Source organism: Haliotis cracherodii, unplaced genomic scaffold (assembly GCF_022045235.1).
Source record: "Haliotis cracherodii isolate W230 unplaced genomic scaffold, xgHalCrac1.p SCAF_10, whole genome shotgun sequence".
NCBI classification, from domain to species: domain Eukaryota; kingdom Metazoa; phylum Mollusca; class Gastropoda; order Lepetellida; family Haliotidae; genus Haliotis; species Haliotis cracherodii.
This window is the reverse complement of record NW_027266265.1, coordinates 8,870,333-8,884,756: the sequence shown is the minus strand read 5'-3', so window position 1 is coordinate 8,884,756 and position 14,424 is coordinate 8,870,333. Positions and strand designations below refer to the sequence as shown.

Genomic DNA, 14,424 nt, shown 5'->3' with positions numbered 1-14,424 from the left:
TTGTTTATCTTGTACTTGAAATGACCACCCCGTGATGATCCGGGTTAAAATTGGTCTTCAGCAACCAATGCTAGAAGGCGACAACGGGATCGGGTGGTCAGGCCGACTTGGTTGATGCTTGTCAGCGTATCCCAATTGCGTAGATCGATGCTACGATATCAAAAACTGGATTGTCTTGCCCAGACTCGATTATTTACAGACTGTCGTCATATAGCTTGAATATTGCTGAGTGCGTCGTAAAACAACAAACAAACAAACAAACACGATACGACTTCTGTTTGTTCTCACTGTTGGTTAAGCAATAATGTGTTCTAAGACATACAGGATACCAAAACATATCTTTACATTCTGCTAAATACCCTTCCACATCTGAGGTGAGGTGAGGTGAAATGGGGTTTAACGTCGCGTCCAAGATTATTGCACTTATATAGCGACGTGCATGTACGTGTGTGTGTTTGTGTGGCTGCTTGTACTAGTCCGGACTGATGCCGACTTATAGTGCTAGCTCACTGAGATACCATGCCGCAGTTTAACATGAATACCCCACTCAGACACATTATACTGACTCCGAGCCGACCAGTCCTTGTTTTAGCCCCTTAATGCCGAGCGCCAGACAGGGTAACAACAAGTACCATCTTTTAACGTCTTTTGGTATGATGCGGTCGGGGATCGAACCCCGGACCCTCCGCTCTCCGGGCGGACGCTCTACCACTAGACCACGGAGGCGGTCCCACATCTGAGCATAGATAAAACCATAAATGGTAACTACTGTGGTCACATAAGGCACCAATCGAATCTAATACTACCCCTCTGATTTCTCATGTTTACCGATAAATTGAGCTTACGTTTTATCAAGACAAAAGTTTAAGACACGATTTTGAGCATCTGTTTATTGTTTTGTTTAACAAAGCAAATATGTAACAATGACTTTCAAGAGGCGTTGGGTGAGCCTAGTGGTCAAAGCGTTCGCTCGTCGCACCGAAGGCCCAAGTTCGATTACCCCCATGGGCGTACTCTGTTAAGCCAATGTCTATTGTTGACTGCCGCGATATTGCTGGAATATTGGTAAAAATGGGCTTAAAAACCCAACTCACTCACTCGCTCACAATCATGACTATCTAAGCCAAGGGGGGACCCTTTCAGTTTCTTGAAGTAACTGAACAGTGCGTTGCCAGCAGGTATATATACTACTCAAAAGAAGTTAAGGACCACCCGATTCTTTCATATTACTATAGTTAAACTGAGATCACAGATTAACTATAGTATTATGAAAGAATCGGGTGGTTCTTAAATTATTTTGAGTAGTATATGAAAAAACACATAACTCGCAAAGGTCACGAACAAGTATTTCAGTCATACATGTATAAGAAGAATCAAAATTGAAAAAAATATCTTGGTATGATATTGGTATACTGATCATATGCGAAGACACATAAGCTCCATGGAAGCTATATATAAGAGGCGCAAAAATGTGATTGACTAGACTTGGACATTCTTAGTGAGCGATAAGTGTGTTATTTCAAATATTCCAAAACGCCGGGATAAATGAGACTGGATGATGACCGGCCATGGTACATCAGAGTTGATTAAGTCTGGCCATGGTACATCAGAGTTGATTGAGTCTGGCCATGATACATCAGAGTTGATTGAGTCTGGCCACGATACATCAAACTGGATGACGACCGGCTATGATACATGAGAGTTGATTAAGTCTGGCCACGATACATGAGAGTTGATTAAGTCTGGCCACGATACATCAAACTGGATGAGGACCGGCCATGATACATCAGAGTTGATTAAGCCTGGCCACGATATATCAAACTGGATGACGACCGGCCATGATACATCAGAGTTGATTAAGTCTGGCCATGATACATCAGAGTTGATTAAGTCTGGCCACGATACATCAAACTGGATGAGGACCGGCCATGATACATCAGAGTTGGTTAAGCCTGGCCACGATATATCAAACTGGATGACGACCGGCCATGATACATTAGAGTTGATTAAGTCTGGCCACGATACATCAGAGTTGATTGAGTCTGGCCATGATACATCTGAGTTGATTAAGTCTTGCCACGATACATCAAACTGGATGACGACCGGCCATGATACATTAGAGTTGATTGAGCCTGGCCACGATACATCAAACTGGATGAGGACCGGCCATGATACATCAGAGTTGATTAAATCTGGCAACGATACATCAAACTGGATGAAGACCAGGATAAATCGACCAGGATGAAGTATGGCCAGGATGCATTAGATTGGATGAAGTCTGGCCAGGATGAATCAGATTGGATGAAGTCTGGCCACGATGCAACAGATTGGATGAAGTCTGGCTGGGATACATGGTAGGGGGAGGGGGTGATACAGTGACTATCTTACAATAACATAAAGATTAGGTGAACACAATCCATTTGTCATATGTTGCTTGTCCATTTTCTTGGAATGCCCTCTTTGCTGCTTCCGAGATGCCAGATCAGAATCTTTTGGACAAATCAATGTAGTACCTTCCTTCAAACAACAAGGTACTATACTTGTTCTATAGGATAGATTTTGTTTTTGGATTGTTTACCTTTAGGAGGTTTCACAGTCACCAGTGGGTTCAACCCCCAAGATGAAATGCTTTCAGAAGGAATGATGTGTAGATTTGCCTCCTTGTCATCTTCTATGGCACTGGCCGAACCGTTATTTGACTTAATAGAACCACGTGACTTGTCCGATGATTTCGAGGCACGTGACTCACACCGAGATTTCTCGGTATCTACACCAGAATCCACTGATATATCAGATGGAATGTCTACGAGGCAGTCTCGTCCCTTCAACCAGTAGGAGTCCATCTTGATTCCCTGTAACAATAGATGGGAATATAGACACATTTCATCATCATACTCATCGTCTTGGTAATAATTAAAGAAAAGGATTAATCATGCTGATGAAGATGATGCTCGCAATGTAACACGTTTAAAAATATGTGTGAGTTATATTAAGAATGGCCCAAGACTTTGATTTCGCGTCAGTAATCGCATACCAAGAAAATAGTAAATGTTACCATGTAATTACTTGGAATGTGCAAAGTTTCACTAATACATTCTGACACATCATGAACTTCTTTGAGAGGCATTTAGAAGTTTCACTTGCACTTGCTTGATAGCATGATAACGCTGTTAAAACCTACACCGAAATGCGCTCCTAATTCTAATAAAGAAGTTGTTCATCCATATATCTTATCCTTTCTTACATCATGCAAAGGTAATTCTGATTTCAGTGTTTCTGCAGTAGGCATTGACTATTTCATGAATAAAAGTTATTTTGGAGTGACAAATGTAAAATACCAGTCATCAAAACGACAATATTTGCTATAATTGGATTTCTATATTGTTAAAGTTAATTCAAACATATTGAACAAATCGTGGTATCATTATTTCTAAAACTCTCTGCTGCGAAGAGTTTCGTACCATAACCATACTAGGATCAACTGGTCAAATCAAAAGGACGATGTATGATTATTATTCTTTTGAGCCCACTGGAAATGAGGAAAACTTTAAATATTGGTATGAAAAGAATCAGACATGTACAAATAGACCTAGCCATGTTTCTTCCTTACACTTGCAAGTTTGGGATTACTGGCATGACAAAATACATAAATATGGCTAAACTTCAAATGGAAATTAAAATATGGTTGATTTATGCATGCAGTTTTTATGTACATCTCCTTGGGTCAAAGACTTGTTCATATTCAAATATCAGAAAACGCTTCATGAAAACCTCTAAGTTCACGCCTTTTGACACTTTGTATCCTTATCTTACATTTTGTGTCATCACTCCCGAACGTGCAACTGTTCAAATAAACAGTCTTGTTATTTTTCGTATGAAAACATCTCAAAACTTTTATACCAATTTCTAGTTTTGCTCAATTCTTAAATTATGCAGACACTGTTTTTTGTACCTTTTTGTGCCTGGTCCTTTCAAACTGATTATTATCCTTGGTTATGTTAGCAACACAACTGTGCGTCGAGCTATGTACTTTGAACTTTTCTCCCACATTAAGCTAACATGCTGTGATATATCCAAAATACTTCTGAAGGCGGCTGAAAACCTATCTCACTCATTCATTCTGAAAATATGTCACACGTCTTACCTTGTGTTCAATTGGCTCCGCTGGCTCCACAAAGAAGTACGTTTTCTTACAGATATGCTTGTACATGATTGTGGAGATTCGAACATTGGAGGACGTCGACTGTGAAAGAAGACTCTTCGTGACGTCAATGGGTTCTCCCATGATGACAAACTTGGGCGCAGCTTGACCGACAATGCCAGTAGCAACACTGCCAATATGTGCCCCAAGGCGGAACTCAAATGGTTTAGATATGGAAGAAGGGCAGGTTGCTTTATTAGCATGGGAGATAATGTCCAGAGCAATGTTCGCTACAGTCTCAACACACTTCTCCGTAGTAGACTTAGCTTCCTGTAATCCGACAACAACCGCAAATGAATCGCCCTGAAGGTTCGTACGGTACGTGTCCTTCTTTTGTAAAGCTGTTTCAATTTCAGAATGTATGTCATTCAAGTATTGAACAATATCTTTAGCAGATGCATTCTCAGTGACATATTTAATGTTAATAATATCTGCCATGATTATCCCTAAGGACAAGTACACTTTCGTCTCAACCGATTGCCCATTAGTGATCCTCTTCACTAAATGATTTGGGATGATATCATTCATCATTGTTTCCATGTTCCGTTTGGCAACAGTAAGCTCTGAAGTCCTCTCCTCAACCCGTTCCTCCAGATGGGCCGTATACTCCTCCATAGCTTCCATCATGGAATCGAGGACGGACTTTCGGCTGGATCTTGACTGTCTCAGCATCTTCAATATCTGTTCAAATGTTGGCCTAGTGGCAGCATTATCCGACCAAGCAATCTCCATTATCTGCCTCACGTTCAAAGGTGTGTCATCATTGGGTTGAGGGCGGAGATTATTGTTAACCACCGCCTTCAGGACTTCATCAGGACTCAGAGCATCAGCATGTTCTGAATAAGGATCCTCACGTGTAAAAATCTCTTGTATAATTATCGAGAAACTGTACACATCCGTCTGTGTAGATGGAGACAGCTCAAAGTCGGTTCTAAGAATCTCCGGAGCAACCCAGAAGTCTCGGAACGCAGCAGCATATTTACTAAGGTAGTGTGGATCCTTGCGAATATAGTGAAGAGGGTTCTTTTTCTTGTATAACTGCTTAAACAATTTACAATACTCCCAGTCCCCAACTTTAACCGTCCACCTCGAGTCAATGAGACAGCATGAAGAGTTGAGGCTGCCGTGTATTATGCCATGATTGTGGAGGAAATTCATACCACTAGCGATGTCCGAAGATAAGGAAAACTTAAAGTCGTTCGTTAGGTTGTACTTTTCATCCTGGAGAATATCAGTCATTGGTCCTTTTCCACAATATTCACCAATGACATATTTATCATCATCTAAGTTGGTGAGACCAAAGAACCTCACAACATTTGAATGGACTATTGAATCTCTAATCCACAACAGAAGTCTCTTCATCTCTCTATTGATGTTTGCCATTTCTTTTATCTCCAAGAGTCGGATGCCGATAACATGTCCTTTCCATTTTCCCGGCCACTGTAGGATTTGGTCAAGAAGCTCGGATCCTTCAGGAATATCCTCAATGTTTTGTAAGGACTTTATCGACTTCATAGTTCCCAATTTGGACCTGCCTCCGGACAGAACCTTGTCATCCAGATAGAAGATTATGTCCTCAATTGGGATATCCCATTCATCATTTTCTATCATTTTGTTCAGTTTCCATCTCTGGAATGCTATGTAGCCCAGTAGTACTGAGACCAGCAAGAGCACAAGAGGCACTGATACAGCAACAGGTACAATCCAGGTTTGTTCAACACGATTCTCCTCAGCTATGTCTGCTTGAACTATATCCCACACCGACTGTCCTTTGCATGTCATTATCTTCAAGATTCTGGCCACATTCTTTTCAACGAGAACTTGCGACAAAGGCACAAGGTGCACTGATGTACATACATCCTTAGCTTTCTGATCGTGCATAAACCAGTTTACATAACGCACCAACTCTTTGGCCGAATCACAATCACTCATTTCCGTTGCAAACACAATCATATACGTGAAACCTGCTATAGGATAGGCATCCTCGTGGTCCTGGTCAGAAAGTGTTCCGGTTAGTTCATCCCCAGCATTCTGTGACCATCTATCCATGGCCCCCTGTATTGCTGTGGTGGTTGATCTCACATAGTGGCCTTTCCTATTCTGTAACGTAGCATACGTAATGCCATGCTCACTCGCTCCAGCGACAGAGACGTAGCCTATGGTGTACTTTATCGACAGCAGCAGCCCGGATACTCCAACGCTTTTCTCCCCAAAGGTCGTGATGACGCTGTTGTTCCATTTGTCGGGTTGGTTTGTCTTTTTATTGAATCCTAGGTCAAAGACCCCAAAGGTCTGATTCCATTCCTTGCTGAATCGGCTTAAAGCTGCGGTGAACATACTTGTTGTACCAGATTTATCTGCCCTCACCACCACTCGGATCTTTTCACTGGGCAAATTACAAAAAGGATTCTTTTCAGCAATACTCGAGTCATTCCAAGAAGTGAATGTCCCGTTGAAGATGCCAACCACGTGTTCGCGAGTGAGGTTTAGAGTTGACGTACACTCGGGTAGATTGTAGCCCACTACAGTTCCCCTGAGAAGAGATGGTGATAGTCATTGTTACTACTAGTCATCACAAAAGACATTTCGGAATACATTATATTAGAATAGGTCTTCAGCAGCCAATGCTTGTCGTAAGAGGCAACTAACGGGATCGGGTGGTCTGGCTCGCTGACTTAGTTAATGCATGTCATCGTATCCCATTTGCGACAATCACTGGACTCGATTACTTACAGACCGCCGTCATATAACTGAAATATTGTTTAGTGTGGCGTCAAAATACAAACAAACAAAAGATTTCATTGTCAGCAGTATCGTTTTTTCTTTATGTCATGCTCGACATGGGTACAGTGTGCGAAAACCATACTCTCTAACTCTTGATGTTATGTTATACATTGAAAAATACTAATTTTGTTACCGTGTATAAAGGCCAATGGCCTTTCGTGCAACAACCATTATTTTATCCCAGTTGTGTCATCTATCTTAGGCCTAACAATTGGTTGATGGCATGAACAACAATTCACGTAGTTGGGGTACGATGGCCCAATCAGCCAGCTCGCACATCATAGTCAGCCTATGAATAGCCTCTTTGACAAGATCGAGTTCTGGGGACCTGCTCCACCCGGAATCCGGACGGAGTTGTATTCATAAAGGTGTCTTTGATGTTACGTTCCTGGCAGAATACTGTTCACCATCTTAGCGGAATGTCGGCACTTGCTTTGTCTCAAACTAAGTCAGTGAGATAATGAATATGGTTTTACACCGCTTTAAGCAATATTCCAGGGGAATCAAACCCGGGTCTTCGGTGTGGCGGGCGAACGCTTTGCCCGCCAGGCTACCCCACCGCCCCTCTTGACTATCATCACACATCATACCAACCCGGGTCCTCGCCGTGACAAGCTAACGCTTTAGCCACTAGGCTACCGAACCTTTTCAACTTTTATAAAATTGACCCAAGAGCACGGGTATGGTGCTGACAAATCTAGACACATAATTAGGGTAAATCGGGGATTCGAACCCACAATCTTAGATTTCTTGCACGCTTCTGGTATGCAATTCAGCACAGTGAGTCGCATGTGCACCTGTTAGTCAACGACATTACCGCAGTTGACACATTAGGCAGCTTTGGCCAGTGTAAACTGTTCGTTGGTAAACGTCTGAGACATGCATCACGTTGGGCTTCCCATATGAAGCCGACACGCTGTGATTAATCTGAAATACTGTTCAAAACTGACTCTTAGACTCACCCTGCAAGCGTCGGGAACATCACCAGATCGGGAGCCTGTTTCTTTTCTGTTTCCGACATAATGGAGTCCGACCCGGCGAATTCTAGGGTCCCATCGTTTTTTATGATACGTTTACGCCCGCTTCCACTTCCGATCGACAGGTAGGTGGCGTTGATATCTCTGGATTGCTGCTGCCGGAAGACTTTGTACGATTGTGTCCAGCTCTTGTACACCTGTTCAGGAAAACTAGCGCCCGCCCCACGAAGTTGAACCACCCCTTCACAGAACGGGGACAATGTGAGAATGAAGAGATGCAAAATGGCGCCGTTGAGTCGTCTGCTCATTGTCGTCAATTGGATTCGAACCGGATGTCACATTCAGATGCTGTTTTCTTACCGACCGTATATGCACACACAATACAGAACAATCCCACTTATGTTTTCATGTTTTTTTTCATCTCGTTTCCATAGTTTCATTGCCGTCAGAGTCTTAACATACTGAATTTCCCCTTTGACATTCACAGGAATCAAAATTCAGCATGCCACCATGGTGACAGGCACGTTTCTCAAGACATTGGCATTGCCTCAGATAGTATCCCACATGATGGAGACGTCCAACTATTGCATAAAATATCAATTTGTTCGTTATGGCGTCATTGCACACACAGCTTCAATCACGCCTGGTGTTGTTATATTTCAGAGCCATACAACCATAACGTTCTTGAAGGCTTTCATGGTTTCCGTGATGTTTCTTTACCTCGGGGCGACTTAATTGAAGATCAGTCCTAGCTCTCAACTTCCGTCTAGACATGCGTTTGTCGTCTGAAAACTGCAAAGAAATTGACACTGTCAGAAATCGAAGACAATCACCCCCAAGCAAAAGTTACCCACACGTAGAAAGTTCTCATTATCGTGTCATATAACATGCCTTGATAGACTCGATTTCGATTTTAAACCTGCGCCTTTGCTCGGAATAAGAACTCGTTGGGTAGAATGTTATTTGATTTGCTTGGTGTCAAACGACGCATTTAGCAATGTCACAGCAATATGTATAAGACGGGGGCCTGAGACATACTAGTGATTGCTGTTGTGATCCATACCATTGGGGTTAGATAAGCTAGCGAGATTAATGTTGAAGATTTCCAAACTGCTTTTGATTGTTTTTGATGAGGAGTCATTGGTAGATACGTTCATGCCATAATATTAACATGATGATTGAAACAGAATTTTGAAATATTGTTTAGAATTTATTCAGGTTTGGATAGGTCTCAAAAAGTCTACGCCAGCCCACAATCATAGGTGCCTGGCGTACCTAAGGTGCGCAACTCTGCACATCAAATTGCAGCACCTTAGACTATTGGCCTCCCGTGCCCTCGGTAAGGTACATGCTAACACCGTTTCAATAAGTCAATTATGATGGCTGGTCAAAAAGTTCTAAGCCTAACGAACAAAACCATCAGATGTGAAAGTGTTTTTAATTATATTCTCCCTTTTTTCAATACACTTCTTATATCGATAGTGAAGGTTTTTTTAAATTCCAGTCAGGAAGAAGGTTTCTGAAGCCACATTGAAAAACCCATTCACGGCAGCTTTGAGGCCATCGTTGTTGTCATTGCGCTTTTCACGAAGGTGGTTTTCTTTTCAGGTTAGGAAACAGGTGGAAATCACTTGATGCCAGGTCTTGCGAGGAGTATGAAGGTTGAGGAAGTTCTTCGAACCTACATTGTCACACAGCAGCCTTTGCAAGTCGAGGTGTGTGAGAAGAGGCATTGTCATGAAGTAATAGGGCTTACCCTCATTTCGCCTACACCTCATTTCGCCTACAATAATTCAAATGCTTAATTGTCTCACCCCTATTACATGAATTGGCATTGTCCATCTCAGGCTGTTAACTAATCCAAGCGGCATAGAGGTTCAAAGTGAAGTTTTTACAACCTATGACAACAAACTCTTGTTTGACTTGGTCATTCTGTTAATCCTTAGTTGTTTTGAACGTAAATCTTGTTTAGTAAATAAATCTTATTTAATAATTTAGGTGTAAAGAAGCCTATCATCGCTTCTCACATTGTTTGTAATTGTTACCAATTGGTTACTTCTTAGTTTTGGTTTAATTAAAGGAAATTAGATGTCTGCTCAATTGTTGAACTGTTATTGTTGTTATTATTGCATTGGTATATATGTACCTGACCTATCAGCTTACTAGTCAGCATCAAAATGGCAAATCTCCAGAGAGCGGAGTTTGTAACATCACAGAGACGTGGCCAGCAAGTACATTATGCAGGCTATAGATACAGACTGAATGTCAAGCGTCAAGTTGCTGTTCACTGGAAGTGTGTCCACACAGGTTGCAATGGATAGATGCAGCACTATTGCAGAACACGTCGTGTCTATAACTCCTCACAGCCACCACCCTGTAGAGAATGAAGAACACATCAGACTCATTGGTCGACTCAAGCAGCGTGTCCAGACCGACATTTCTCCTGTACAGCAGATATACAACGCAGAACTGGATCAACTTGATGAAGAAGTAGCTGCGACTGCCCCTTCTTTTGCAAGTGTTCAAGCTTCCCTGTACAGAAACAGAGCCAAGAATATTCCACAAGTTCTAGAAACCAGAGCAGCAGTCAACTTGGAAGGAACGTGGACACAGACAGAAGGTGGAAGAGACTTTCTGTGCATCAATGACGGGGAAGACGACAGACTACTAGTGTTTGCTACCACTGAGATGTTAGAAATCATGAGTGACTCTGACAGCTTGTTTATGGATTGTACTTTTTTTGTTTGCCCTAGCTTGTGGCTCCAGGTGTATATTATTCATTGTCTTGTAAATGGTAAAATGTATCTTGTTGCTTTTTTGTTGTGTCATAGCGACTGATTTATGACTACCATTGTCTGCAGTACATTTGACTCCAAGGGCAAATTACCATGTAGCCATGTCTCCATAACTTAATTGTCATTACGTTTTAGGCTCTAATCACCGTTGTTAATCCTCACCAACATTTCATTGTATATTGACTGACAGCCAAACTGGGCTACTTTATCACTTCCCGTTAATTACTGTTATTTATAGTAGGACATTTATTGCCTTAATTGTTCATCCCCTGAGTTGTGTCGGTACGTCACCCCCGGAAGTCCCATGTCCAGAGCAACGTCATTGTCTCTTTGTCTGTCCATTGTTGTTCAGTACTATATATGTGCTACCAAAACCACAGTTACTAGGGTGTTAGTCAGGCTTGGTATTCCGAGTGCTGGCATAGGGACGACCTCGAGCAGGATGTGCCGCTCGTAGAAAACGCCCTGAGGTGAGCTGGAGCTCCGCTCACCTCTTGTACGCCTGAGCTGGACGGTCCGCTCATCGCTGTGTTTGTGTTGTCAGAGCAGGTATTCCGCTCATTGTGCAATTGTTATTTATTGTTTACATGTTGTGCCTTAAGCGTTCCGGGACAGTGATGTCGATGTTGTTCTTATATCCCCAAGAGCTAATTCACGGTCAACATGCGCGTTGACAGTTGCTTCCTAACAAGACCAAACAGACATATGTTAGACTATTTAGGTTGTTGAAGGACACAGCAGGAACAAGAACTGGTACTGAACTTTCTGCAGAGGTGTTTCAAACTGATTACGAGTCAGCAGTCATAAGTGCCATTGCAGAGGTTTTTCCTGATAGTTATGTGAGGGGGTTTCTGTTTCATTATTCACAAGCTTTGTGGCATCAGGTAGTTGAGAGAGGTCTTGTACGAGAATACACGAACAATCCAGCAATTCAGTCCCATGTTCGACGTGCCGCAGCCCTGCCACTTCTCCCACTTGACAAGGTACAGAATGCATGGGTTGAGGTGATGGAGCAAGGACCTGATGATCAACAGATTGGTGATTTTAACGACTATGTCACCAGCACATGGGTAGATGACGACGCTAGATTCCCCTGCCATATTTGGAACCAGCGAGACAACAACGGTCCCCGATCCAACAACCATCTGGAAGGGTTCCACTGTGGACTGAAAAAGAGAATGCCCCGATCTCAAACCTAACATGTATCAGTTCTTGGAGGAGATCAAGAAGATTGAAAAGGCAGACAGACGCTCCAGGAAACAAATTGATCTTGGGGGATCATGCAGATCCCGAGCTCGTGTTGACAGACAAAGGAACGAAAGAATTGAAAGACTAAAGACACAGTTTCTTAGTGGAAGAAAAAAGTAATGCAATTTCTTGATGCCGTTGGATATGTACTTAAGCTACAGTAATCATGAGTCATTATTATTACTGCATAATGTAAATATCAGCTATTAAACAATGTATGAAGCTTCAAGATTGTCTTGTCTGTTTAACCTTCTTTTAGGTCAGTTCATTATTTTAGAGGTAACACAGCACTTGACTTATGTGCAGTCAGCTGTAAATTTGTTTTGATAAGGGTGTAGGCGAAATGAGAACAGGCCAGTAGTAGAACTAAAGCAGTGAGCATTCCTCGCCGCTTTCTTTGATAAAATCTCTAAGGCGATGAAGCAAATCAGCATAGAAGGCACCGGTAACCGTCTTTAGACTTTAGTTATCAACAAGGATTACACTCTTTGCATTCCAGAATACAGTGGCAATAACTTTCTTCACTGATCTTAAAGACTTGAATTTCTTTGGTACCGGAGAAGTGCCACTCCACGGAATGACGTTTTGACTCGGGATCCTAGTGTTAGACCCTTGTTTCATTACCCATTACTAATCTCTTTTTGAACTTGAGGAAATCCTCCCAAATTAGCTCTGGATTTTCTCTGGCAATTATTTCCTTAAGATCAGAATTTAGAAACGAGCATTCACATGTATATTGTTCATGAATAACAGTTTCAGTGGATCCTTGGCTTAGACCCGAGTCGTTCTCAAGTTCAGCTAAGTAAATCTTCCATCTGACAGTATAAGTCTTTCAATCTCCTTGATTGAATCTTCATTGGTGGAAGTTGAAGAATGTCAAGTCCTAAGGTCATCACCAAGGCTTGTTCACCCATTGTTAAACATAGCTGGCCAACGTTAAACTGTGGAATAGCTTGGGCACCTTGCCCCATACACTTGTGACATGCGTTCACGAATTTCTTTGGGAGTAATTTTCTCTGAAGTATAAAAATGATTTCGGTACAGGCCGAAAACCTCTGTATATTACTGTCATGACCAGAATCATCACTTTTTGGGGAAGATTGCTATCTGGAAAAGCCACCAAACTTTTATTAATTGTGTATAAAAAATTGTATCATAACTACACTGTAAATAATCAACACCAAAATTGGCTACAGTTTGTTAAACATATTCTTGTTATGACAGGTAATAACAATGTTTGGATAAATCAGTCATTTTCATCAGTTGGTTGGCTTACATGTGTGATTAGAACTTGTTTGGAATATCAGTTTATACAACGGTGGAATTCTGATGTCACAAATTCAAGTAAAGGAAATTTTTATAAAGTCATTAAAGATAATATCTCACTGGAAACATATCTGTGCAATTTACCAAAACGAGTGTACATACCACTACTACTTTTCAGCCATTATTTACCGATTGAATGTGGAAGATGGAATCACACCCCTTTATTAGATAGAAAGTGTACTGTTTGTAAAAGCCAAGACATTGCGGATGAATATCATTATATTTTTAAATGTGAATATTTTAAAGAAGTAAGACAATTATACATACCAAAGACTCTTATTGTACATCCATCTATGTTTAAACTTCAACAGATGTTTCATTGTAAAAATAATATCTTCTTGAAGAAATTATCAAAATATTGTAAAATAGTAATGGCTACATTTAAATAACTATTAAAGCTGCCATCAGTATTATACGTCGCATCTCCTGTTAAACCTCAACATGCTACTTTTTGTAGCCTTGGGCGTAATAAAGTTCTGTTCTGTTCTGTTCTGGTACTCGTTCTTTTAATTTCTGTGTCCATTTGGACCACTATCATGTTTAACTGCTAATGTACAATCGGCCTCAACAGACCAAATACACTTGCAATGAACTACTCAAACAGTGTACTACATTGAATAGTTCAATTTGTTATGGTCCATAGTTGAAAGTTAGTCAGGCCGAGAACTTTTCGACCAACCCTGGTACACAAGAATGTACAAATGCACATGAGATTGCCCTTTGACAAGGCAATCATGTCCGATAGGCCACGCACTCACGATCACAAGAACTAGCTATTAAGTGCAGAACCCTGGTAAAGAGGTTAGGTGAAATTGGGTTTAACGTCGCGTCCAAGATTATTGCACTTACAAAAGCGACGTGCATGCACGTGTGTGTGTGTGGCTGCTTGTACTGGTCCGGACTGATGCCGATTTATAGTGCTAGCACACTGAGATACCATGCCGCAGTTTAACATGACTCCGAGCCGACCAGTCCTTGTTTTAGCCCTTTAATGCCGAGCCGCAGACAGGGTTACAACAAGTACCATCTTTTAACGTCTTTTGGTATGAGGGGGCCGGGGATCGAACCCCGGACCTTCCACTGTAAAACCGTG

General features: G+C 41.7%; 2 protein-coding genes across 3 annotated transcripts in view; one reads left to right on the top strand and one right to left on the bottom strand.

Moving 5' to 3' along the window:
- Positions 1 to 708: 708 nt before the first annotated feature.
- LOC139454042 (atrial natriuretic peptide receptor 2-like) overlaps positions 709 to 14,424 on the bottom strand; it is a 45,609-nt gene continuing 31,893 nt past the window's right edge. For both annotated transcript variants that reach the window (XM_071235528.1, XM_071235529.1), the window contains exons 2-4: positions 7,948 to 8,754; positions 4,145 to 6,734; positions 709 to 2,852 (exon numbers count right to left, since the gene is read on the bottom strand). In XM_071235528.1, the coding sequence (XP_071091629.1) occupies positions 2,535 to 2,852; positions 4,145 to 6,734; positions 7,948 to 8,270 (3,231 nt within the window). In that variant the 5' untranslated portion in view covers positions 8,271 to 8,754 and the 3' untranslated portion in view covers positions 709 to 2,534. The remainder of the gene's footprint in view (positions 2,853 to 4,144; positions 6,735 to 7,947; positions 8,755 to 14,424) is intronic.
- Positions 11,958 to 14,424, top strand: part of LOC139447455 (ubinuclein-2-like) — a 39,446-nt gene continuing 36,979 nt past the window's right edge. The window contains exon 1 of the mRNA XM_071228820.1: positions 11,958 to 12,121. Within this exon, the coding sequence (XP_071084921.1) occupies positions 11,958 to 12,121 (164 nt within the window). The remainder of the gene's footprint in view (positions 12,122 to 14,424) is intronic.